Genomic DNA, 25,811 nt, shown 5'->3' on the forward strand with positions numbered 1-25,811 from the left:
GTTGCTGGGAATTGAACTCAGGACCTCTGGAAGAGCAGCCAGTGCTCTTAACCTCTGAGCCATCTCTCCAGCCCCAAAATTATTATTATTTTTAAGACAGGGTTTCTTATAGCCCAGGCTGGCCTTGAAACTCACTGTGTGGCTAAGAATAAACCTGAAGTCCTGATCTTCCTGCTTCTATCCCCCAAATGTCAGGTCTATACACTGCTGGGGACAGGGCTTCATGCATGTTAGGCAAGTGCTCTACCAACTGAACTACATTCCATGTGCCCTTTTTACATTTACCATCTGTGTGTGTGTGTGTGTGTGTGTGTACACGTGCACGCGCGTGCACACTGATCAAGCGGGAGATGGAACCCAGAGTTTTATGCATGCTAAAGCAAGTGCTCCATCCCTGAGACACACTCCCAACTCTAAGCCTCTGCTCCAGCTTTCAGGCCTGGCTTTCCGCTTCTCTCAACTTCTGGGCTGACCTTCTCTGCCCAGCGACAGATTATAGCCGGTCTCACCTCCTACCATCACCCCTCAGAGACATCTGAGGTTCCTGCAGTCCCAGGGCCCTGGAGCAAAGGGAAACCCCTAAATACAAATACATTTGCATGAAGACGCAGGGGTCTGTGACTACAGTCAACAGTGGCAGGAGCACCTGCTACCAGCTTCCTGGGACATAATTGTCCCCACAGCCAGGTTTGTACCATTCAGTGTTTATTTAGACACACATAAAAGAACCTTGTGGTTCAGACAGCTTGTGCTTTTTTTTTTTTTCCTTTTGGTCATATATATATGTACATTTTTTTTTTAAAAAGGTCAACATGTTACCAGTCCCCTACATGCTTACTGAGCAATATATACAGCCTATTATATATATGTGCATATATATAATATATATTTCAATAACTACATTCAAGTAATGAAACACAGGATTTACAGTTTCCCTAGGATGGCAAAGGGAAAGGAAATTCACAAACAGTTCACAGAGGGAGTACTGTGAGCCCAGCCAACAAGAGCTGAACCCTCTGAGGGTGCGAGGGCAGCAGCAGCAATCACCCAGTCACCCGCTCTTGTCCATGGGCATGCATGCGGATGCGAACCAGGGCAGACTGGCCTGCTCTGCTGGCGTGTAAAGCAGGTCTGGGAGCTCACTTGTCCAGGAGTTGCTCAAACTTGGGATTTACAAAGGAGAAGCCATGGAAGGCTGCCTGGTCCATAGAGTCGATGAGGTTCTTGTCACTGTAGGAAAGGCGGGGTTTCTCACTCAGGAACTCTTGGTCAAAGTTGCTGTAGTCTGCAGGGGATTTCTGTGAGAGGAAGGCAGCAGGGGTGATTGTGACTGTCGGGGTATCTCCAAGGTCTGTCCTCAAAGGCATGACAGGCACCCAGGCCTCTGGGTCCTGGTGAGGCAAGCCAGGGCAGTCTACTCCATCGGGAAAGAGGATGCCACTGGTCACCTACAGGCAGTCCCACCATAGGGGAATGCTATTTCCTTAAGGGATGAGGAAGGCAGGTGGGGAGCTCTGGATTAGTAAGGACAGAGGACATGCTCCAGAACAGGGGAGCCTATGGGCCACATGTCTCCTGCTCTGTTTTTAATGGGGGCCTATAAGCTAAGAATAGCTTCTGCTATTTTTGTTTAGCTAGTTTTGGTTTTGGTTTTAGTATTTTTGAAACAAAGTCTCATGTAGCCCAGGCTGTCTACAAATTCATGATCCTCCTGCCTCAGTCTCCCAAGCGCTGGAATCATCTGCCAAGCGCCACAATATCATATGAAAATGAAGTCAAATGCAAATTTCTGTGCCCACAAATCAAGTTTTATGACTATACAACCACACTCATTGTTGACACATGGATTGTGGCTGCATTGAGACTACCTGGCCTGCAAAGCTCGAAATATTTATTCTCAGTCTGTCTATAAGAAAAGTTCCTAATTCACTGCCCCTAAGGCCTGGATAAGATAGTAACAGGTCTCTGGTAACCCTTGGGCCAAACTGAGGTAGAGGGACAGATCATTCAGCTAGCACTGTTTTGTTTGGTAGATTGTTGGGACTCACATCCAGGGATGTGTGTGTGTATGTGTGTGTGTGTGTGTGTGTGTGTGTGTGTGTGTGTGTGTGTGTGTGTTTGTGTGTGTGTTTGTGTGTGTATGTGTGTGTATGTGTGTGTGTGTGTGTGTGTGTGTGTGTGTGTGTGTGTGTGTGTGTGTGAAGCAAGTGCTTCACAACTGGCTACATGCCCAGCCCCTACTGCCAGCAACATTTTTAACATGGAAATCCAGATTTCTGGCTTCTTTTGAAAACCGGTGGATTAGGGTTACTTCCTTTCTTCACCTGACCCCACCTCACAGTACCAGAGAAAAATGTTACTATTTGTAGAAAACACTTCGGAGACATTAGGCCTGCTCTGTGGCCAGGGCTTTGATGGGTGAAAGGCTGCTACCTGGTTTTGTTTTGTTTTTGTTCTCTCAAGCAAAGTCTCGTGCAACTGAGGCTGGCCTTGAACCCATGATTTTCCTGCCTCCACCTACCAAGGGCTGGGATTACAGCTGTGTGCTACCATGCCTGGCTCTGGTTTTTTATTTTTACCTTTATTTGGGGAGGGCACTGACATGCTAGGTGAGCACTCTGCCACTGAGCTAGCTCACTTCCTGGTAGGCCCATTCTTGGGACTGAGAGTCCACTGCTCTGCTCACTATGCCCGCTCTGTCCTGCCCCTAGTGGGGCATCACACCTGACTGGTGTGTGTAGGAAGGAACTTCTCTCAGTAGCAAGAGCCATGTGCTGCTCTACAGCTGGGTCAGTTTGTCACCCTGCTCAGGGAGCCTGTGATATGCGCTCCACAAGGGCAAGTGCCTGCTGTCTCAAAGCACAAATGTGGGGCATGTCACAGAGACTGCCCAGTAGGAACAGTGTGTCCCAGCAGAGGACAGAGAGCGATCAAGAGGAAGGCAGAGAAGAAGCTGTGATCATGAAAGAGACACAGTGTCCTAACTTCTCTCTCAGAAGACAGGATCATGCATGGTTCCTGGGCTTGAAGCTGAGGACCTCCTGTGTCCATCTGAGTGTTAGGGTTACACGTGTACATCATCATACCCAGCAAGTTCCCAGTGATGCAATCCACTTTTTTTTTTTTTTTTTTTTTTTTTTTTTTTTTTTTGTGGAGCTGGGGATCGAACCCAGGGCCTTGTGCTTGCTAGGCCAGCACTCTACCACTGAGCTAATTCCCCAACCCGCAATCTGCTTCTTATCTCAACCAGTCCCAGTGGCCTCTGAGGATCTGGGGCCTTGATGCAAGCTTTGTTCACTTACCGGGAGTTCCCTCTAGCTGCCCTCTGCCTGGACTGACATCCCAAGCCCTACTCACACACAGCAGTTCTTCCAGGCAGCCTTTCAGACCATTCTGTTCCCTGCATCCCAGGCTCCTACTAATATACCCTCTCAAAAGCAACCCATAGATGTGTGCCTGTGACCTCTCCCACACTGCTGTCTTCTACCACAGATTGTCATCAGTGTGCAAACATCTTGTCTGGGCTCCTCTAGCTCTGGGGCTTTTTCTTACTTCACCAAAGCCCAGCACAGTGCACCCAACAAGGACTTGGCATGTCCAACATCAATTGGAAAATGGGTGTGATTAATGATTAGACAGATGGAAGGTGGAGGTGAAGCCCTAACTCTGGTGATCAGAACATAGTTTCCAGAACACAGAGTACTGAAGAAATCTGTTACAAGATGGCTGATAGCAGGCATGGTGGTATGCACCTGGAAGAGGGCAGCTGCAGTCCCAAGATGAGTCAGACTGAACACCAGTGAGGACCTGTCTCTTTGCCCTTGTCTCTCTTGTATGGGGTCTCACCATGCAGCCCCAGCTGACCTGGACTTACAAGGCGCTCTTACCCGAGCACCAGGTGCCTCACCACTACCACCACTTCTCGGTTGTTGTTCTGAAACGGGGTTCCACTACGTAGCCCTAGCCAGCCTCAAACTTATGGTCACTCTCCTGCTTCTGCCTCCCAAGTATTGGAATTACAGGTATGCTCTATCAGGCCTGTTTCAGCTTCTGCTTCTTACTTGGTGGTGCTGAGGTCAAACCTACGGCTTTGTACATACTAGGTGAAATGCTCGCCCATGAGCTGAATCCCCAGTGCCAACTGTGTGAGAGACTGCTGGAGCTGGACTGAGGAGATTATGAGAACGCAGGAGCAGAGGCTCGGTACAGCACGCCGGGGAGAACAGGAAGCAGGCTTGTTGGAAGAGAGAGAGGGGGCGAGGGTGGGAACGATGCAGGAAGGGGGCAGAGCAAGCAGGGGACCGGCTTAGAACAGGGGTGGGGGGACATACCACTTTGGGCTTGAAGGGCGGCTCCACCTTCCGCTTCTCCAGCAGCGCCCAATTGATAGTCTTGAAAAAGGGGTGAATCCTGATGTTTCCTGTCATGCCCAGCCTCTTCACTGGCTCCCTCTCGAACAGCTGCAATCCACAGGGGCCTCGGTCAGGACTCAAGGCCATGGGAAACTGGAGTTTTTGCAAACTGCTAACAGCCCAAGGGCCCCAAGGCTGGACAGACTCAGCCCAGGAACTCTGGGGCTGAGGGTAATAAGCTCTATGCTTTACTGACACTCACTGTCAGCTGAGGTGCTGAGTGTTACGTGTTTCTATGTGCTTCTATTAACGCTGAGGCAGTTTGAAGATAAGCAAAGGGAGGTTAAGTGACCTGCCCAAGTTCACCAGCTAGTCACAGACAGAGCCAGGACTTGGCCTCAGGTCTGTCTTTCTCCTGACCTTTTAGTCACCACACCCTGTTGATTCCAGACAGGGTGCTCAGAAAGGAATGCTTAGAAACAGGGACAGACCAAGGCTTGGGGTATGTCAGGCATGGAGCCCCAGGGAGGCCCTATTCCAGAGACAGGTCCCCCTGAAACCCCAAACCCCAGCCAGGCTCACCTTTTCCATAATGTCCTTGGACTCTTTGGTGATCCAGCGGGGATAGTGTGGTGTGTCCACTTGGATGGACTCAAAGAGTTCATCCTCATCATCACCATGGAAGGGTGACTGGCCAATGAGCATCTCATAGAGGAGGACCCCAAAGGACCACCAGTCCACAGAGAATGTGTACTTCAGGCCCTGCAAGATCTGGGGGTAACAGTTGTAAGAGTAGGGTACCAGGCTTCTTCAGGAAGCCTCCCTGGCTCTACCCTAACAAGGCCAAATACATAGCTGAGTGAGAGACCTCTACTCACCTCAGGGGCGATGTAGTCAGGGGTGCCACAGAAGGTGCTGGCCCGGTTCTCTCCAAATATATTCTCTTTGCACATCCCAAAATCGGCTATCTTGATGTGGCCATCCCGGTCCAGCATCACATTGTCCAGCTTGAGGTCCCTGAGTAGAGGAAAGGACAGAATAGCCCTGGGTACCTGTTCTAATCTTCCCTAGCCTTGTACACATGCTGGATTTCAGCCCTGCAAGTCCACAACTTTCCCTTGGGGCACAAGAGAACACAGAGGAGAAAGGGAAGCTCAGGATGCTAAACCCAAGTGCCTTCTGGCCGCCACCCAAATGTGCAAAATGTGGGATACACAATACCCTACTCCCTGAAGCCCCGAGTGACATCACTTGCCCCTTGTGACCTAACCGGCTGGCAGAGATATATCCCATCCTGCTTCTACCCAGCTCAGGTTTATCTAACTCAACCAGGGCAGGGATCATGTTGGTTTCCCTCATTAGTCATCTGAATGGGAGTATGTAATAGAATGTACCAACAGTACAAGGTTCATCTCTGCTTCAACCACCGGACAGCCTCCAGTGATGCTAGGTATGGACAGCAAATTGGAATATGTATGTCACTCCCAAGTTTCACTTATTTATTTATTTTTATTTACACATTATATATGTGCGTCTGTGGGTGGGTAAGTGCACAAGTGTAGGTGCCCACAGAGGCCAGAAGAGGGTGTCAGATCCCTGGAACTAGAACTATAAGCAGTTGTGAGTCACTGGACATGGATGCTAAGAACCCAACCCTAGCCGGGCGGCAGTGTTACATGACTTTAATTCCAGCACTCGGGAGGCAGAGGCAAGCAGATCTCTGTGAGTTCAAGGCCAGCCTGATCTACAGAGTGAGATCCAGGACAGGCACCAAAACTACACAGAGAAACCTTGTCTCGGGGGGGGGGGGGGGGGGGGGAAAAAAAAAAAAGAACCTAGCCCTGCAAGAGCAGCAAGTGCTCTAAACTGCTGTCTCTCTAGCTCCCTACTCCATCCCAGAACACTGCAACACCAGTATTTGATACACACTGTCACATGGCTTGGTTTGGTTGATTTTCTTTTCTTTTATGAGATAGGGTCTCAATATGCAGCCCACACTGATTTTTAATTCTGTTGGTTGACACAAGTGCACAAACACATGCTGGCTGTATAGCTCTAGATGTCCTATGTAGCCCAGGATGGCCTCAAACTCACAGAGATTTGCCTGTCTCTGCCTCCCGAGTGCTGGGATTACAGAGATATAAAATCACAATTTGGCTCCACAGGTTAGTTCCAGCTTGATAAATAGTTTCATATCATCCCACATCAAGACATAGAGAGTGCAGCCTCAGCCCTTCTGGTGAGTGTATGGCATTCCACCATAGGGTAGAGCATAATGTATTGGATGAAGACTTCAGAAGCCAGTTCATATTGGTGAAGTCTTAGATTGCTCGGTTGGGGGCTTCAAAGTGAGAATAATGAGCATAAAGTAGGGAGACACTGTACCTGCCAGGGCTACCTCCCTTCCAACAGAATGGGCAGTGAGCTCCCAGCTCCTGGAGCTGCACCAGCCTCAGCTGAAGGGGCAGAAAAATTCTCACACCGAGTTAGGGGGTTAGGCAAATACTCAGCCACTCACTCAGTCTAAGCTGGAATTGTGATCAGGCTAGGCACTACCCTTCCCAGAAGTCCCAGGGGCCCCGGTACCACCAATACCTGTAAATGATGCCTTTGCTATGTAGAAACTGTAGCCCACAGATGATCTCAGCAGCATAAAACCTGAGCAAGAAACAATGTTCCAGGATTTTGCCTACCAGTCACATCACCCCACCCTAGGACAGGAAATGCTATTAACAACTCTACCCACACCATGAACCCAACCAAGCACATTTTTAAATCTGGTAAGTGGGAGCTGGAAGCCCGGGCAGCAAATGTGAAGGGAAAGCTAAATAAGCCAACGCTGTGTTGTAGGAGGGCATTTCTGTTGGTTGACACAAGTGCACAAACACATGTCCTAATTCAGGGATATACAAACGCTTGAAGACATTGCTACTGTTGTCTAGGGGCCACACACCAGGAGCCAGGTAGTGCAGGGCACTATCCATTCTGCTGTCCTGGCTGACGCCCAGAGACGACAAGGACCGAGAGAACCTGTGCTGGCCCCAGAGCCAGAGCTCGCTTCCCACAGTGTCCAGTCTCCCCAGTGCAAGCTCTGTCCTGACTCAAGCTTTTCCAGGGGAGGGAAGGAAGGATAAAGGGCAGAGTGGCAGTACACTCAGCCAAAGTCCCTCTCCTCACAAAGGGCCCCCACATACATAGCCCGGTAGAGTTCGAAGCGGCCTTTGTCCTGAATGTGGTACATCAGGTCACCCCCATTGAGGAACTCCATCACGAAGAACAGGTGGTCCTGGAGAGGGGCAGGAGGTAAGCAGAGGTAAAGGGACAAGTAGGAGGTACCCTGGCAAAAGATCACAGAGCCCCAAAAGGAAGTAGAGGACACAGGACCTGGGCTGATGGTGACAACTTAGGTGTGACCATAACAGACACAGCCCCACTGTGGGGGATAATCAGGTCGGGGCATGGGCAATGACGGGGAAGGCCAGAAACCTTGGTCTGGAAGGTACAGATGAGGTGGGTGAGAAAAGGATTCTCCCAGGCGAGCGCCAGCACCCGCTTCTCTACCATGGTGCATTCCACATCATCATCGATCAACACCACGTCCTTCTTCAGGCACTTGACTGCGAAGTATTGGTCTTTGCCCTTGAGCTCTGCAAGCAGGACCTACCAAGGGGCAGGATGCTGAGCAAAGGCCCTGCAGGTCGCCAGCATCCAGCCTTCTGGTGTGCAACAGGAACCCCCTGAGCCCCGGTCCTCGGGCTGCTCTCTCTCACCTTGCCAAAGCTGCCTTTGCCTAGCACTTTGTGGAAGGTGAAGTTATCGATCCTGCACCTGGTGCTCCCCTCCCAGATCTTGCCATAGGTCCCATTGTTGTCTGTGAGAGAGAGAGACATGACTCCCTTCTTCCCAGGGCACAGGAGAGACTAGGCCAGGGTCTCAGAGAAGAGAAAAGAGGCTCACTTCCCAGGAGTGCTACCTCTTCCCAGAACTTACTAGACAGAAAGACTTACTGGAGTCCCAAGGGTAGGCTGGGGAAGAGGTCAGAAAGAAAGGGGCTCAGTACCTCAACCCAGGACTCACTCAAGGAAGACCAGCCCTTTTCTTTGCTCTGTTGAGGAATAGGAGCTTTAAAGGGGATATTTGGCCCAGCTTCACCTGGGGCATCATCCTTAGAGACTCCGGTCTTCTTCTCGAATCCCTGATATATTCCAACATTTTCTGGTGATCCTGAATCCAGCTTCCGTAAAGATCTCTAGAGAAAGAGCAAAAGAAGGAGGTCAAATGGTTAGAACTCCTAGGCTAGGAAAAGGACCCCCACCACAATATCCCCCCTCAATTCCAATGGTGTCAGAGGGCCAGAGCTTAGGGCTCCCAGGCCACATTCCTTCCTTCCCCTGCCCTGCCATCTGAAAGGCACAGATTATAGGCACAGAAATTTAGTAAACTGAACCATACCTTCCTAAGCATTTAATAAATTGTTTAATCTCATTTCTTTTTTCTAACAGTTTTTTTTACATTTATTGGTGTGTATGTGTATTTACACATGTGCACACGTGCATATACCACAGGACAACTTGTGGGATGCTTCTCTCCTGTTCTGTAGGTTCTGTGAAAGGAACTCAGGCTGTCTGGTTGTGTGAAAACTGCCTTTACCCACTGAAACATCTTGCCAGCCACTAACTTCATTTCTGGCTTTAGAATTTTACTCTAAAGTTTTATTATCCCTTAAGTTCCAGTCATATGTAAATACACACACACCATGAGAACCCCTTTCTTTTTTTCTTTTTCTTTTTGGAGCTGAGGATCGAACCCAGGGCCTTGCGCTTGCTAGGCAAGTGCTCTATCACTGAGCTAAATCCCCAACCCCAAGAACCCCTTTCTTATATGCCCAACATGTACACACTACACATTCACACACCATATGCACCTACACATATCATATGTATTATGCATATACATGTATTATGCACAGACATGTATATACAACATACACTTCACATGCTATATACCACCCACCTCTACATATCACATACTGCATACATGTAACGCACAATAAATACACCATGTAAACAAACCTAGATTATGCACATACAGCATACATATGTGCATACCACATACTCTATATAGCACCTACCCATAGATAACATACTCTGGACATACTACATACTACATATCAAATAAATACCACATACACATATACACGCACACATCTCTCACACACATAACACCCACACTACATATACCATATATACCACACATAACACATATAACCGATTCTGTCCTTATTCCAAATGTCCCAATGCCCAGCTCTGCAGCCGCCATCTCCCCTCAGAACTGCCTGAATGATGAGTTTCCCAAGATTACAAGGCTCCCTCTGCGCCACTTAAATTCCTCAATGACCTTAGGGCTCCCTGGGCATTCTGTGAGCCCTGATACTCTCTGCTTGCACCGTCCTGTGTCCAGATCCCACTGCCCCTGCCTACCTGGGTCACTTGGTTCAAGGCCTCAGCCAAGAGCTTCTGGTTGATGCCACACAGGTTGGCCACCTTCTCCCGGCATTTGTGGTGCACATTCATGCCACAGTCTGCAAGAGGTACAAGTGGACCGTCAGTGTTAGGTCTCAGAAATGGGCAGGGAGGGGGCAGGAGGGAGGAGGAGGGAAGGAGGGGGAGGAGGAGGGAGGGAGGGGGAGAGGGACATGGAGGGAGGGGAGGAGAGAACTTTTGGATTGTTGAGCTTCCAGGGGTGAGGGCATCTGAAACCACCACGAGCATTTTGAGTATGTCATGGTTTAAGTACAGAAAAAGAAAGTATCTGGAGGCAGTGAATCACACCCATAATCCCAGCAACTGGGAAGCTGAGGCAGCAAGACTGCTCTGCATTTGAGGCCAGCCTGAGCTACACAGTTCCAGGTCAGCCTGGGCTACAGTGTGAGGCCGAGGTCAAAGAAAGAGAGAGAATGAGAGAAGAGCGAGATGGGAAGAAAGAGGGGAGGGAGGGAGAAAAGAGCAAGAGAAGGAGGGGGAGGGGGGCAGGGAAGGAGGGACAGGGGGAGGGGAGGGGAGGGGGAGGGAGGGAGAATGGTAGCTCATTATAACCCCTTTAACATCTGGGACAAGCAAGATAGGCAGCTTTCCTCAGGCCTTGAGACGCCCCTGAAGGGAAGCCTGGGATAAGGGAGGTTTGAGAGCAGGGCCTACTAATGTGTGCAAGCCTTGGTTAAGTACTTCCAGTCACTTGCTCCTCAGTGATCCCCAGCAGCACACTTGAGGATGAGCTCAGAGGGACAGACAGACGGAGACTTGTGGTCTCATAACAGTCAGGAAGGCCAGTGAGGAGGGGTTCCCCACAAATGAGTGGTCCCCCCAAGTGAAGGGTAGACTGATGAGAGTCCTTTGAAGTATCAGGGAAAGAGGTGAGGCATCATGGTGGGTGCTGGGGCTTAGGAGGTTGGGGGCAGCAGGGATCTGGGTAGCACACACCTTCACACTTTAACCCCTGCTTTACCAGTCCCCAGAGCAAGCTGCCGCAGTGGTCACAGAAAGTGGGGCTCATGTAGTTGTAAACCTTGAACCGGTGTGGCATGTCAATGTTGAAGCGTTCTTTCTGGAACTAGAGGGAAAGGGTCAGGGGTCACATGCCAGTTCCCCCCCCAACCCTGTGAGGTGTCAGATCCTTAACAGGGTTCCCCTGAGGTCTGGGAATCCCAAAGGCCGAAGAAGGAAAGGAGAGTCTGGGGCACCCACAGCCCCTCCCTCCCCCGCCTGACCAGTCCCCAGACCCCAGGGCCCAGCTCACGATGGTGTCCCGGCTATTGGCGGCAGTGCCCGTGCAGCGGCCGATGATCTTGTCAATGCATTTCTTGTGGATGGCAGCATTGCATTCTTGAAGGGGCACAGGCCCAGGCCAGGGAGGGGGAGGCACCAAGAGAGGCAGAGTCTGAGCTGGCACTGCTGGCCAAGGACAACCCTCTGCACAAAGCCAGCCTTCTCGCTGGCCGCCCACACCCTCACCCTACACAGGCCTCAGCCCAGGCCTTTATTTCTTCCTCCTCCTGCCAGCCCTTCCAGAAGGGGCCTGGAAAGGATGGGCAAGAGATGGGCCAATCTAAAGGGCTGTGGAAAACAGAGAAGGTTCAAGGACTCCTGGGGTAGGGTGGGGTGGGGTGAGAGGTGGGCAGAAGGGAGGATGTATGGGGGCCGGAGAGCCTCTCTTTCCCATTTCTGTATTCCAAGTCAGCTAATAGCTGCTAAGTAAGCTCTCTTTCACATGTACACATGACACGCCCCAATACAAAGACACCTGCACATACATACAAAGCTTGCACAATCATAACAATAGGCTTCTTAGACTGAATGCTCACTACCCGCTAAGCCCTTAAAACATAGCTTACATATTTTACCCCAGTGGCCTTCACATTTGAATCTATTATCCCCAGTTTATGGACAAGGAAAGAGGCACTGGGCCCGTGCTAAGGAACTTGACCAAGGCCTTATAGTGAGCAAATGATAGAACAGCTTGTGCTTGCTCACACCTGCAGGCTGCAGAGCCTGCTCCACACTGCGAGTCATGTACACTAACTGACTTGAGCACACATACGCGTGTACACAGGGCTCTCATCCAGATGTGACATCCAGACCCAGGGATACAGTCCCGCACACGTTGAACAGAGGAAAAACTTACGCCGGCACTTGTAGCCTTGTTTGTTGAGGCCCCTGGAAGGCAATGCCCCAGCAGAGTGAGTGAGGACACTTCAGTTCAGTCCCTTCCTTCCCATGCCACCCCCAGCAGGTGTCACCAGCCCTCACCAGACAAACTCTTTGCACACAGAGCAGAAGGTGGGCTGCCCAAAGAAGGTGGCGATGAACTCATGGTTCTTGATGTAGTGGATTTTGGCCTGTTTAATGGCTCCACGGCGGTTCATGGTTGGGAACTTGGCCTCCTCCTCGCTACGCATAGACTGTTTGCAATCTATGAGCCATAGGGTGAAGTCAGCCCCAGGGTCCACAATGGATGCTCCCCCTGCAAATCTCCCAAGATGGTCCCAACATAATCCCATGGGAGTTGCTTCCTTAGGCACCAGTGCAAGCTTGCCCCTGCCCAGGGGGGAGTCTTACCCCCATCCTCCAGGAAATACTGCACAGACATCAGCACCTTGGCCTGAGGCTGCAGGTCCAGCTGCAGGGGTGGGAGGGAGATGTTAAATCAGTGAAGGCGGGCCTGACCCTGGTGAGACTCAGAACCCACCCCATGGCTCTCCCCCAAGGCCAAGGGGGGGAGCCCTATAGCCTGGCCAGACACCTGCCTACCCAGGGTGGGCAGGGCCCCGCCCAAGCCCCGCCCCACTCTGCAGCCAGGGTATTATTACATTTGGGGAAGTGAAAGGATTCAGCCCACACCCTGCTAGGCCCTGTGGCCCAGGAGCAGTATGGAGGGAAACTCCCCACCCCACCCCCTATGCACATTCAGACACCACACCACCATCCCTGAAACACACACACTGTGTACTCTGGGACAGGTTCTTCACTAGCCCAGACCATCTAGAGGGAAGGGCCCAAGCCTCTACTCCAGGACCTAGACCCAGTGGCATTTCCTCAAGAGGAGCATATGGCCAGGGGGCTCCTGTGTCCCTGCCTAACTGGCTAAGAGTCTGAGCAGCCCTGTGTCACACCCTCTCTTCCATCTGGGCGCCTTCATTCCTCGCTGAAGGCTGACCAGTGCTTCCAATGGTCACTGAGCCTTTTTGGTTAGGCTGCAGAAGCCTGCAGGGTTGTATGGGCCTGGCATTCTACTGCCACCAAGTACACCACCGCAGATGCACGTGGGCACAGGCATGTGCAGAGTCCTAGTTTCAGCAGGTGAGTGGGCAGGCTGCCAGCTTTCTTCTCTTCCCTCTTTGCTGCTAAATATCATGATGCTGGTTCCATGCCTGGCTAGACCTGTAATAGCCTTAAAACACCTCCAACTAGGAACAACAGGTGCCTCTCAAAACAGAGCCTAGTGTTGGAGCAGGAGCACACCATTTTACAGTGCATATCCTGCCTTTCCAAAATTAACGGGGCGGGGTGGGGAGATGTAGGGGTAGAGGGGAGAGAAGAAGTCGCAATAATCAAGATAATTCCCGTCACCACCTACAAGGTGTCATATTCTGCAGTGTCTCCATACTTTGTGGTGCTGGAAACAGAATCTATGGTTTTGTGCATGTTAGACAAGCACTCTACCACTGAGCTACATACCCAACTCTAATTTTGTACTTTCACATTTTGAAGCAGGATCTCATCATGTTACCTAGCAGGTCTTGAATTTGTGACCATCCTGCCTCAGCCTCCCAAGTACATAGGATCATAAACCACAGACACCACAATTGGTTTGCATTAAAGCACTGGGTATCTGTGCTCATTCTGACAAGAGACCTTGAGGTAAATCGGGGCCAGGATTCAAACCACAGTGGCTACAAAGTCATACTGGTGATTGGTCCTGATGTTGTGCTCACTCACCAAGTCCCATCCCGCAAGCACACAATGCACATGCAAGACCACGGCCTCTCACCCAGAACTCAGCCTTGCCATTGTTCTTCTTACAGCGCTCTGCCAACACCGACACACCCACGGTCACCTCAGACAGTGGGTCTTCAGCGGCCCGCATCAACACAATCTGAATGACGCGGCCTTCGTAGATGTGGGCATCGAATGTCGACTTCCACTCGGGATACATGGTGGGCTTCTTCTGTACCAGAGTCTTCCCTCGCTCTGCAATGGGAAGTCAGGCTAGGACTCCTAAGTCCTTCCTTCCCTCATTGCCACATGACCTATTCTCTGTCCAGTCCCGAGGCTCTGCTATGGCTCTCCAGTATCCCACAAAGCACCCAATAGCCTCCCGTGTCTTTAGGGTACTCTGGTGGGCCCCACCTCTAGTCTTTGCTCCTGCTGTTCCCTTTCCTGTAACCCTTTTGCTCCAGCTCCATTTCAACTTCCCTTTCTGTTTGCATTCACCTAGTGAACACATGTAAGGGTGGCCACATGCCAGCCATAGACTGGTTGGCAAGGAACATGGCCTGGCCCTGTCTCAGGTCCCAGACAGAGACACGAACCACTGTATTCCTCAGGTAACCACTAAGTCACAGCTGTATGGGATTGAGGACAAAGTCTGTGGTTCTAAACCTTTCTGCCATCAAGTTGCCTGACCCTGACATCCAGAGACTTCCTGGAGGAAGGGGCAGCTCAGCTAGAACCTAATAGGTGTAGGCGGTAGCCAGCAGGGAGCAGAAGGTGAGACTAGAGTGGAGGGTGTGTTCTCCAGAAAGCCACTTGGCACAAGACTCATCTCCTGTGACCTGTCCAGCTCCCCCTGCTGGGGGACAGGGCAAGGCCAAGCCAGTTCTGGAACACAATAGCTCAGGGCCTGGCCCAAGAAGATGTGGAAATCATGGGGTGAAACCCAAGATGTAGGAGGCCCAATTCAATCAGTGTCAAAGCCTGGAGAGAACTTGGTGGCTTCTGTCTTCCTATGTCCTCAGCTGGGTAGCCCGGGGAGACAAGAAGAATCTGGGGGAAGGTCCCATGCCCCTCTGGACTAGCTCCCCCCTCTACCTGTGCTGAGTGCCTCCTTCATCTTCACAGCACAGAAAGGCTGGCTTTCATCCTCTGTCTGCAGGGAGCCCAGCTCATAGGAATTGAAGGAGATGCGCAGGAATGGTGCCATGGTGAAGCCTGCGGAAGATTGTGCACATGAAGGGATGAAGCAAGACAGCAACGCAGAGGCAGTGGAGACCACTGCCGGATACTCAGGCCCCCACTCTCCACAGAGCTCACACCACTGGAACTGCCCCACGTGGCACATCAAATGCACTAGTCTCTGGTGCCAATGGGGAGAGCTGGGCAGTCTAACATGAGTCTGGACTTGAGACAGCACTGGTGAAAGTAAAAGACAGGGAACCAGACTTGTTGAGTGACGGCCACTGTGCTGGCCGCTGTTTTGTCTACCAGGTCAGGGTACTGTCCCCATTCCTGAACTGGGCCCTGGAGGCATGTGAATTGTGATCCTGAGGCAATCATTTGGGGAAGTCACTCAATGCCCCTCTCATGGCCAATTACTGACCACCTAAGCATGCCAGAGACCTAGTATGTGTTGGGCTCTCCATTCGATGCCAGCAGCTGACCTCTCCTCTACTGGCTCGTGAAGCCCCTCTTGATTCTCGGTTGATTTTGCTCATAACCACCTACGCAGAGAAGCATGGCGAACTGAGTCCTGTTTCCTCAGCCAAAGAACCCACTCTTTAGATAGGCAAACTGAGACTCAGGCTGAGCCAGATGGAAGACTAGAGCTCTACCAACTCTGCCCTGACTTTGTTTATACACCCCACCCTTCTCAACACAAGCCCCGCAGGGTCACGTGTCTCCTACCTATTTAGATTTCCTGTCCTTTCAAACTGAGAATGGAGGCAGTGACCAAGATCTTTTCCAGGCAGGTAAGGAGGTGTGAAAGGAACACAGTTGGGGGGAATATGAACACACACACACCCCAAAACCAAAAACCCAGTTGCCCAGCATGAAGCAGCTTCCTCCAGTCCTTAGCAGGGCAACCAGAAGAGCAGCCCGGTCTTCCCAGAGCTCCCAGTCCAGATGAGCTCAACAGGAAACACTGACCTCAGCCTGGAGCCCAGCCCAGAGTGCCCAGCCAGAGCTCCAGGCCACGCCAGAGCACAGCAGACGGACTAGAGAGGCTGATCCCACCAAATCCTGCCCAGGTCTGGCTCCTACTCAGTAAAAGTGAGAGCAGGTGAACAATCCCAGCCTGTGCCCACAGCCCCCAGTCTCAGGCCTGAAACCAGCAGGTGGGCAAATGCTGAGTGCTAGACCAGAGCCCATGAGAATCTGGAGGCCAAAAGGAGAAGTTGCTGCGGGCTCCAGGCCTGGAGTATGCATGAGCCTACATGGTGGTGGGCTTGAAAGGCACGGGTCTGCAAGAATAAGACTCCTGGTGTGCTCTCCGCTGCTGTGATAAACACCATGAGCAGAGCAGCTCGAGGAGGAAGGGGCTTGTTTCATCTTACAGCTTATAGTCCATCATAAAGTGCGGGAACCTGGATGTAGGAACTGCCCAGAGACCAAGCTGTTTGCTGGCTTGCTCTCCAGGCTGTCAGCCATCTTTCTTTATACCTCCCCTGCCCACAGTGAGCTGAGCCCTCCCACACCCATCAAGAAAATGCCCTACAGACTTGCCTATAGGTCCATTGAAGGCATCTTCTCAATAGGGGTTCCTATTCCAGATTGTGTTAAGCTCACAAAAAACTAACAAGAACAAGGACTACATAGTCATGGAAGTGACTGGGAGGCCATGTGGGAAAGTATGATGAGAGATCAGTAAATGGTGGAATGAAAAGCAAGCTACAGAGGCCTGGCGTTGGTCACATGTAGGAACCTTGGATGGATGTCCCAAATCCCCAAGGAAAAAAGACATCTTGGACCTCCTACTGACCTTGGAGTCCAAGGCATCAAGTGCCCCAGTGAGTGCTTTCAGGGTCTGAAGTAATAAGCAGGGCCCCTCCTAGCACACACTTGCCATAGCCACATACCAAAGGTCAGATCACAGCGGGCACAGCTCGGCCTCTGTCTCAATGAGATAACTCAGGAACAAGGCAGGGTACTGAGCTTAGTACCTCAGAGGGTAAAGTCAAACAGCCAGAGAAAAAGCAGGAGAAGGGGCCTCGGCTCCTTGGGGACAAGAGATCAGAACCATCCCAGTGGCAAAATGGTAAGGCTGACCAGACACAGGTTCTTGACACCAATGCTGTCTTGGCTATGTGGTTATTCAGACCTCCCGAGCTCTGAGTCTCTACAACCTCATATTCCAGATGAGGACTTGTCCCTGGTCTCTAAGCTGTTGTGCTGGCATCTCATTAGCCCACTAGATAAGGGCCGACGTCAGCCTGACAGACTGAGGACATGCCCTCCTGTTAATGCAGGACACCCTCTCTAAGTCTGCTCATATCCCCCACTGTGTCTCTTCTCCCTGCCCACAAGTCAGTGAGAGCTGGGAAACTGCCCCCAATTCTGAGACAGAAAAATCATGTCTGCAGGAACTTTTGTCAGCTCACCCTGGACTGTTAAGCACCCCACACACTTGCTGGCCAGCCTCTCCCCACAGCTCCCCCTGGCGTCTGGCTCTGCAGGCCCAAGGCTTCCCTTGATTGCCTTGGGCTCACAGAGCTGTGTGGAAGAGACAAGGAGTCAGAGAAGCCACAGGAGGGTAATGCCGGGCTCAGGACCCGAGCCGTGGGCTGCCCTTGCGGCCTGAACTTCAGCTCCCACTCACAGCAGCTTACTTTACAAGCCACTGGAGGGAAAACCACAACCACAGCAGGCCTGGGCCCCAGCCCTAAACCTGCATCCAGGCCGCAGTGCTACTAGCACTGGGGAGCAGTGGTCTTTGTGGGCTGCCAGGAGACTACCCAAGAGTCATTCAGGGGTCAAATCACCTTGCCCCCAAGTTCCTGGGACAAAAACGAAGGCAAAGGCCCCTGCTGGTGCAAATACCCATTTGGCCCTCACTTGGAGCACTCAGACCCTAGAAGGGCAACATGATACACGAGCTAGCTGCTTTCATCTCAGTGTGACCCTGCGAGAGGTTCTGGGCAATGGCGTCCATCTGCAGAATGAATCAGTGTGCCCCACAACCTTGCTGTGTGGAGCAGTGGTGGGAAGAAGGGGTGGGACAGAAGCGCAGGGCAAGGTGTGCCCACTATTTATAAACCCCATGCAAATAGGCCCAGGGCCACAGGCCCCAAAGGAAGGCCACTGCCTCAGTCCCAGGCTTTGCAGGCCCAGGGGACAGCAGCTATCCTCACAGCATTCCACGGTGTGTGTGTGTGTGTGTGTGTGTGTGTGTGTGTGTGTGTGTGTGTGTATGTGTGTGTGTGTGTGTGTGTGTGTGCAGGCAAGCCATTGCTGGGAGCTCTGAGTCTCTATGTTCCTGCCCCTCCATCTATGAAGAAGAGAGCAAGGGAAAGAGACAAACAGCCAAGCTGCCAATCTCAGCTCACCCGCTTCTGAGAAAGACTGTCCTGTCCAACAAGACAACATACGGCATTAGCCTTGCAGTTCTATTTGCTCACTTTACCCCTGTGTAGCCCCAGGAAGTGTTTTCTGGATACAGAAATCAAGGCTCAAAGAGGGTATGTGACTTACTCAAGGTCACACAGTTGGTAAGTGGTAAGTGAGTGGTGGGAAGATTTGGCAGGCCTGCTGGGTGCTGCAGTTCACTTCTTTCTAATGGACTACACCAAGGAAAGACAAAGAGAGGAACGAAGGCAGACATGGAGACAGGCACACAGAGCAGGAACAGCACAAACACGAAGGCTGAAAAGCGAGAATGTAGAGCCCTGGGCTCGGCCCATCTAGTCACCTACCCTCGTCCTGAATCCCAACTGGTCCTAGGCCTGCCCTCAAGGGGCACTCGTCTCCTCTTGCACAACAAGGGTGGTACAGAGCCCTGAACTATTGTTTTCCCTCCATTTCTGAAAACATGGCCTGGGTCCCTATCCTTGCCAGAAACCAGAAGCCTTGCAGTAAGGAAGGCAGTGGCTAAGCCACAGCAGGAGCTCACCTTTTCCAGAGCAAACAGAAACCTGTTTCCAGCCAGCCCAAGGCTCTGAGAGAGGCTAGCCTCAGGGCACTGTTGGCATTCCCACTGGGTGGCTCCAAGTGTGGTGAGAAAGGGAGCAGAGACTGGCATGTCCACCTCCTTACAGTACAGAGCGAGAGCTAAGGCCGGGCTTCCTCATGAAAGGCCTCAGCTCTCACAGTCGCCCTCTGCCCTGGGCTGGTTCTGTCTCACAGGCCATAGGACATGTCCATTGGACAGCAGGGAAAGATGGGGCTGGAGGAGAGAGACCTTGATTAGACTGCTATGGCCAAGTGTGAACAGGCACACGAAAACATGAGCTGAAGGTGCTGGTGGGTCACCTGACTTCTTCAACAGATACCTAGGAGCAGTCCCTGAGGAGCCCTACGCCTACTTCATGTAGCCCTCTACCACCCATACCTGTCTAACCTCAGACTAGCATTTGCTGCCTGCCTATAGAAGGTGCCATCTGCTGGCAAGACTAGATGCAGATGGCAGCAAAGTGATGCCCTCCTGGGGCTGCCACCCTGCCTGGTGTATAGGCCTGGGAGGGATGAAGAAAGAAGAGCAGACATAGGTCTGGTCATGGGACAGGATAGATTGAAAGGTGATGTGACTAGCAGGGGAGAGGAAGCTGGCCCTGCAGTCGTGAAGAGCCGGGCAGGTATGAAGAACAGCCAGTCTGAGAACAGACGCAGCTAGGAGGCTGACCTCCACAGTGGAATTCCCAGACAGAACCAAGAAGGCCATGGGCTTTCATAACTCAGGAAATAGGCCCAGCAGGAAGAGCAGAGGGAAGACCTCCACCAGAGCCCATGGTCTCAGGTCACAGCCAGGTCCCAGAACAGATGCCTTCACGGGACTGACCTCACGTCCTGCCACCCCTCCCTCACCCCATGGGACCAGTTACTGCCCACATGCCCTCCCCCTGACTCTTCAATACTCTGATCTCTCCCCACTCCCCCTACCCAGCAGCCCTCTCTCAGCTGTGACTCCGCCCACAGCTAGCACTGTTCTTGGAACCTTCTCAGCTAGCACTGTTCTTGGAAGAAGTCAGATACCTCAACCTGCTATTTTAGGCTTCCCACACACTGGCCCCATCCTGTTCTCCCCCTCAAATCCCTCAGGCTGCTGGGCACCTCACCTGCCAGCCCCCATGAACCTGTGTACGGCCCTTAGCCAGAATGGCCTTCTTCTCATGTATCCATCTCGATAGTTCCAAAAGCCAGCTCTGGTAATCTCTCCCTACTCCTGGGGAAGGCAGCTGCTTCCCTATTGGTACCTGTGCCACCGTCTTAGGTGCTGAGAACTTGGGGTTTGCTGTAGGTGGGCTGCTGTCTCTACCTCAAGTTCAGTCATCTCAGTATTGGCCACATGATGGCAACTCAACAATCCCACTACTAAGAGATGGTGATGGAGCTCAGTGGTACAATACTTACTTGCCTGGTATAAGACCCTGGATTCAATCCTTAGCACCACAAAACAAAACAAAACAAAAACCACAAAACAAAACAAAACAAAAACCACAAAACAAAACAAAACAAAAACCACAAAACAAAGCATGAACACCTAGATTAGTTACATGCCAGTGTGGTGGGCACTGTCTGTAATTCCAGCACTCAGCAGGATTGGGAATTCCAGGCCACCCTGGGCTATAGAAGGACCCTGCCTCAATACCAAAGAGAATTCCATGGGAATAGGAAGTGGGTCTCGGGTGGCATAATTATTCCTTTCCAATTGCACAAGGGTTGGGCTACCCTAAGAATCAAGTGAAAGCTGGGGGTCTTCTCTCAGGAAAATATGCATGCAGTGACATGATTCTTCACAGAACAGGGTAGGGGCAAGGGCCACAAAAGTCTGCCTCAGCCCCAGGTCAGTCCCACCAGTGAGTGCCTCAGACAGAGCAAGCTAATGGGACGCACGGTTTGGAGGAGGACCAAGGAGAACTGAGTCGGCTGGAAGCAGGCTTTGCTCGGGCAATGAGTATTGTGAGTGAGAGGCCTGAAGTAGAAATGGACCTACAAAACATCTATTGGCTGGGCTGGCTGCAGGGTCTGAGGCCTGATGGATATCACAGCCGCCCCACCAGAGGGCCAGGACTCAGGTTCCTGACTGTCAACTGGCTCACAAACCTTCTGCCAACACACATGGGGTTAGGAACACTTCAAGGGCACAGCCTGCTGCACCAGGCACGGAACTATAGTCCTCTAGCAGGCCCCTGGATCAGGGACCTCTGAGCTCAATGTGTGGGAGACTTCCAGGTACCCGTGGGGGAGAAACAAAGGCCCAAGCCAGAAGCCAGCTTCTCTGAGGACAAGAGGTTCTCTGTGAGGAGCCAGGTGGAGGAGGAACATCCAGGACTCTTCAAAAACAACCACACACATGGACACACATGGGCACACCAACTAGCCTAAATACAGTCAGGCATGAGGAGTCTCCTTCGAAGGTAGACACACAAACAGGTACACACACAGCCCTAGGATGACACAGCGGCACACAAAGAGGAACACCTCCCACACACCCACAGCTGTCACATGTCAACACAGCCAGGCACGTGGGTGTACACACACACACACACACACACACACACACACACACACAGTGTGATAAGCCATATTATACAGATGGACAACAGACACACCCTAGGCAGAGATGAACTCAAGGACCTGGAAGGACTTCGCATAGCTGATTAGGCTCTGGCACCAAATATAGCTTTTCCTGTCACAGTATCCTTGGGCATAATGGCTGGGGAGAAAAGGAGAGAATGGGGAGGAGAGCAGGGAACCAGGCCAGGATGGGCTTGCCTCTTCAGGAGGTCCAAAGAGAATTCCAAACCATGGAAGAGAAGGGACAAGCTGGTCAGGCACATCCCAAGGCAGGCCTTAGCCTGCTCACTTGCCTGCAGGGCCCTGAGGGGAAGTGAGCCGATGCTGGAGCTCACGGGTGGCAGGTCACAGGCCTGGTGAGTGAGGGAGGACTTTAAGTGCTGTGGTGGGGGCCACACATGCCTTCCAGGAGCCCCAGGCTCACAACTGCAGAAGATGACCAAGAGGCTGAGCAATTCAACCAAAGCCACAAAGCCAAGGGGGCCAGGAGCGGGGAGGGGACAGTTTCCAGCTCGAACTCTTAGACCTGCCCACCGGAACTGTAGGGTGAGGGCTATGTTTGCAGGTAGGGACTGTTCTGTTGGCCATAGTTAGTGGTCCCAAGCCCTTGTCTTATACCTTCTCTCCCTCCCCCATCGCTCAAAGAGGGTCCCCAGAATGTTCATATTTATAACAATAAACTGTTTTGTGTCTGGGGGAAGGTAAAATGGCCACTCTGGTCTTTTGCTATCTGTCTATAACCTCTAAGATGGGCAGTGCGCAGAGGGCAGGGAGCAGGACCTCAGGGATCTGGAGAAAGCAGGAAGATCTAGGAGCACCCACAGGTGGGCCATCCCCCTCATAAGTAATAAACAGAGAAACTGGTGAGTTCAGGCCTAAATGGGCTGGAAATGTAGTTTAGAATGTGGCTAAGCCTCTCCAGTATCTCCATCTGCAATATGGGAATGATCATACCCATATCCCATGCTGAACGTGGGGCCTGGAATAAGGCAGAGATATGCACAGAAGTTGTGAACACTGCTATCTTCCTGCCTGGCCCTCTCTCTCCCACCTGCTCCACTACCCCATCTCCAGTTGTCCCTGGTCTTCTTGGGGTATTCCAGCTAGGGGATGGATGCCCTAGGCTGCCTGCTACGCCAGGATCCCATCTAGGCTAGTGTAGTTGAGTCTGTGGTCAGCAGCAGCCCCTGATGGCCTAACTGTCTCTGTGTCTTGAAAACCTAGACCCGCAAAGCTTTCTCTGGCTCTGCCACTGGCGGACCCCAGAGATCCTCCTACCGTGACCCCAACAACCCTGCTGTCTATACTACACAGACATCTGATCCAACCTTGGCCTAATGGCTGGCCTGTTTACTCAACACAGCTACAGATGTGATCCAAAGCCTCTGCTGTTGTGAAAACAGCAGCTCAGCGACCACAGGCCTGCCCTCCTGGCCCCCAGGCAGGTGCCTCTGAGGGACAGCTGTTCTATCTTGTATCTGAGGCCTTTCAAACTTTCCCACCAACCCAGCTTTAGACGCTCTGGTCTCACTTTGGACCTAGAACCCCATACTGTAGGCGTACATGCCCACCTGGCTCTCCAACCTCACCACATGAATGAGTCAAAAAAAAAAAAAAAAAAAAAAAGAAGCTCAAATCAGCCCACAGCAGCCTACTAATGTCCCACTTCATGTGTGTCTTCATCTGCCAGGAGTGCCCACGTTTACAGTCATCAGGCCAGAAACCTGGGGCCCGTTGTCTGCTTTCCTGCCTTCCCCCATGCAGCCCACTCCCAAGCCTGCATTTGTAGTGAGTCTCCATGCCTTTCCTGCCTCCACCTCCTCCCCAACATGGTCCCTATTGCTGAGCCCAGACTGAACACCTGCTGCCTACCGCTCACCCTCCCCTACTCTGGCCCCCACAAATCTCTATGTATGCCCCAGCTCCAAACAGGGCTTTCAAAACTTTTAAGACAGTAAAGCAAACCCTGCCATCCCTGACTCAGCTCCTAGTGTTTCCCACCAAGTCCATCAACCTTCAGCCTTGACCTCCCTGATCTAGGCAACTGCCTTCTCCTCACTTCTGTGCCCTGGCTACAGGGAACCCTTTCCGTTCCCCGACAACCAAGTTCACTCTATAAGGAGCTTCTGAGTGCAGTGTTCTGTCTTCCTATACCCTCCTACCCTATAGTGGCTCCTTCCCATCATTCACACCTCATATGGCCATCCCTGCTCTGCCCACTTCACAGATGAGGCAACAGAGGCTGAGAGCGGTCTAGTCTTTGGCGTGGGTACACAGGCAGGAACAACTACATCCGAGAATGTCTGATGTGGTGGAGGTCTTACCCCTGGACCTTCGGGATATCCTCCCTTACATTTGGCCCAGGTTCCCATTGATCTCCAGCCCTCCAACCTCCTGGGCCTGTATGCTACACCCCCATCCTTACCTTCTCTGTATTCCTGGGACATGAAGGTTCCTCCCACCAACTGGCACATAACATGGATGGATATACATGCCCCACTTTCCAACCTAATCAGTCCCAGATGCCTGACCCTTGTCTGACCCAAAGGCTAATTCCAGGGGTCCCAAGGATAGGTGGCCTGATTAGAGGGTTCACCACCCACCTCCTCATTCCAAACCCAAAGTCCTGCAGGGGCCGAAGCAGAGAGGAGCCTGAAGTGGCTAGCTGTGGGCTGCCTTTCCCTTCTCTTCATACACTGTTGTGAGATCTACTTTCCTCACTTGGAAAGGGAACGAGGGGGACACAAACAGGAGCAGGCTGTGCTGCTGACTGTGCATAGCTACTCTACCCTGGGGCCCCTTCTGAAGAGCACATGGGACCCATTGAATCAGTAGAGCCCTCCCCGAGGCCTAGTATCGTGAGTGGCAGCAGAGTTAACAGAATGGAGGAAGTCAGAGACCTGACTTCTCAGCTGGCTTCCACAGCCATGTGGCTGTGACACCAGGCCAGTCTCAGCCTATCAAACAAGAATGGCACACTATCAGTATCACTTGATGGATTTGAATAGTTACTCTGCACCAGGCACTAAGTGCTTGACATGTCTTCTGTTCCTGCCATTTTTTTCTTTGTTTTGTTTTGTTTTGTTTTTTTTTTCCAAGACAGGGTTTCTCTGTGTAGCCCTGGCTGTCCTGGAACTCACTCTGTAGACCAGGCTGCCATCGAAATCACAGATATCCACCTGCCTCCACCTCCCAAGTGCTGGGAATAAAGGTGTGTGCCACCCCTACTCAGCCAATTCTTGCTATTTTGCATACACTATCTGCTGTTTCCCAAATAGCTCATAAAAATGAATATAAACATGATTTTGTCAGAGGAAAAAAAAAAACCAAGGTACTGAGTGTGAAAACCACTTACACAGATTTATTCACACAGCTGCTTGGTGCTACCTAATTTTTGAAACACAGAAGGGGCCCTGCCACCCCCAAGGGGCTATGCCTATTGGTGCTGAAGCCCCTTTGACCTACAGGCTTGGAACAGGAAGGACGTGGGATTGTAGGGCTGCAAGTGACTTCCACCAGAGTTCCAGACAAGCCTGGACAGTCTTGGTATGGAAAGCCTAGTCAATTGGCCTAACCCACAGGCCAGACACTACTCCCCTCTACAGGCAGAGCTGGGGTGAAGCAAGCCACAGGAGGAGCTGGTCAGTCCTCCTCTGAAACCACTTCCTGGGCAGCCCAGAGGAAGTGAGTCTCCAGAAACATCATGGACCAGCTGGGTCTCTTCCCTAGGCCCAAGACTTAGAGAGTAGACCCCAGGAGAAAAATGCCCTGCTGGACAGGCCCCAGAATTCAGCAACTCCACCGTCTCCAGACATAGTGCAAGGACAGAGCAGCTGTAGGTCCACCATTGGCCTATGATCACCTTGGTCCCATGACCAAACAGCCCACTCACTTCCTCTTCTGCGGCACTAGCCACAGCTTGCAGCAGCTGACTGGACCCCTCCTCCACACTTGTGCCCCTATCTCCAACACCAAACCCTAGTCAGCCTGCGGACCTAGGTCATGTGGGCAGATCCCTCTCTCAGTGTGGCCTAACTTCCTGCAGCCCTGGTGATTTTTTTGTTTTGTTTTGTTTTGTTTTTTTTGTTTTTTTTGTTTTTTTTTTTTTTTTGAGACAGGGCTTCTCTGTGTAGATTTGGCTGTCCTGGAATTCACTATGTAGACTAGGCTGGCCTCGAACTCACAGAGATCCACCTGCCTCTGCCTCCTGAGTGCTGGGATTAGAGGTGTGCGC

The 25,811-nt window shown here is 51.8% G+C and overlaps 1 protein-coding gene across 2 annotated transcripts in view; it reads right to left on the reverse strand.

The window, feature by feature from the left end:
- Positions 1–688: 688 nt before the first annotated feature.
- The window catches only part of Prkcd (protein kinase C delta), a 32,205-nt gene continuing 7,082 nt past the window's right edge, over positions 689–25,811 (reverse strand). Inside the window, exons 2-19 of one of the 2 annotated variants that reach the window (XM_036199797.1) lie at positions 14,939–15,058; positions 13,899–14,098; positions 12,467–12,527; positions 12,158–12,320; positions 12,033–12,064; positions 11,148–11,233; positions 10,832–10,961; positions 9,833–9,933; positions 8,505–8,601; positions 8,360–8,377; positions 8,123–8,223; positions 7,839–8,012; positions 7,547–7,638; positions 6,948–7,010; positions 5,231–5,369; positions 4,935–5,123; positions 4,332–4,460; positions 689–1,298 (exon numbers count right to left, since the gene is read on the reverse strand). In XM_036199797.1, coding sequence (XP_036055690.1) covers positions 1,140–1,298; positions 4,332–4,460; positions 4,935–5,123; positions 5,231–5,369; positions 6,948–7,010; positions 7,547–7,638; positions 7,839–8,012; positions 8,123–8,223; positions 8,360–8,377; positions 8,505–8,601; positions 9,833–9,933; positions 10,832–10,961; positions 11,148–11,233; positions 12,033–12,064; positions 12,158–12,320; positions 12,467–12,527; positions 13,899–14,098; positions 14,939–15,050 — 2,046 coding nt within the window. In that variant the 5' untranslated portion in view covers positions 15,051–15,058 and the 3' untranslated portion in view covers positions 689–1,139. The remainder of the gene's footprint in view (positions 1,299–4,331; positions 4,461–4,934; positions 5,124–5,230; positions 5,370–6,947; positions 7,011–7,546; positions 7,639–7,838; positions 8,013–8,122; positions 8,224–8,359; positions 8,378–8,504; positions 8,602–9,832; positions 9,934–10,831; positions 10,962–11,147; positions 11,234–12,032; positions 12,065–12,157; positions 12,321–12,466; positions 12,528–13,898; positions 14,099–14,938; positions 15,059–25,811) is intronic. The other variant, XM_036199798.1, reaches the window with a different exon arrangement.

The sequence above is a fragment of the Onychomys torridus genome, chromosome 9 (genome assembly GCF_903995425.1).
Source record: "Onychomys torridus chromosome 9, mOncTor1.1, whole genome shotgun sequence".
NCBI lineage: Eukaryota > Metazoa > Chordata > Mammalia > Rodentia > Cricetidae > Onychomys > Onychomys torridus.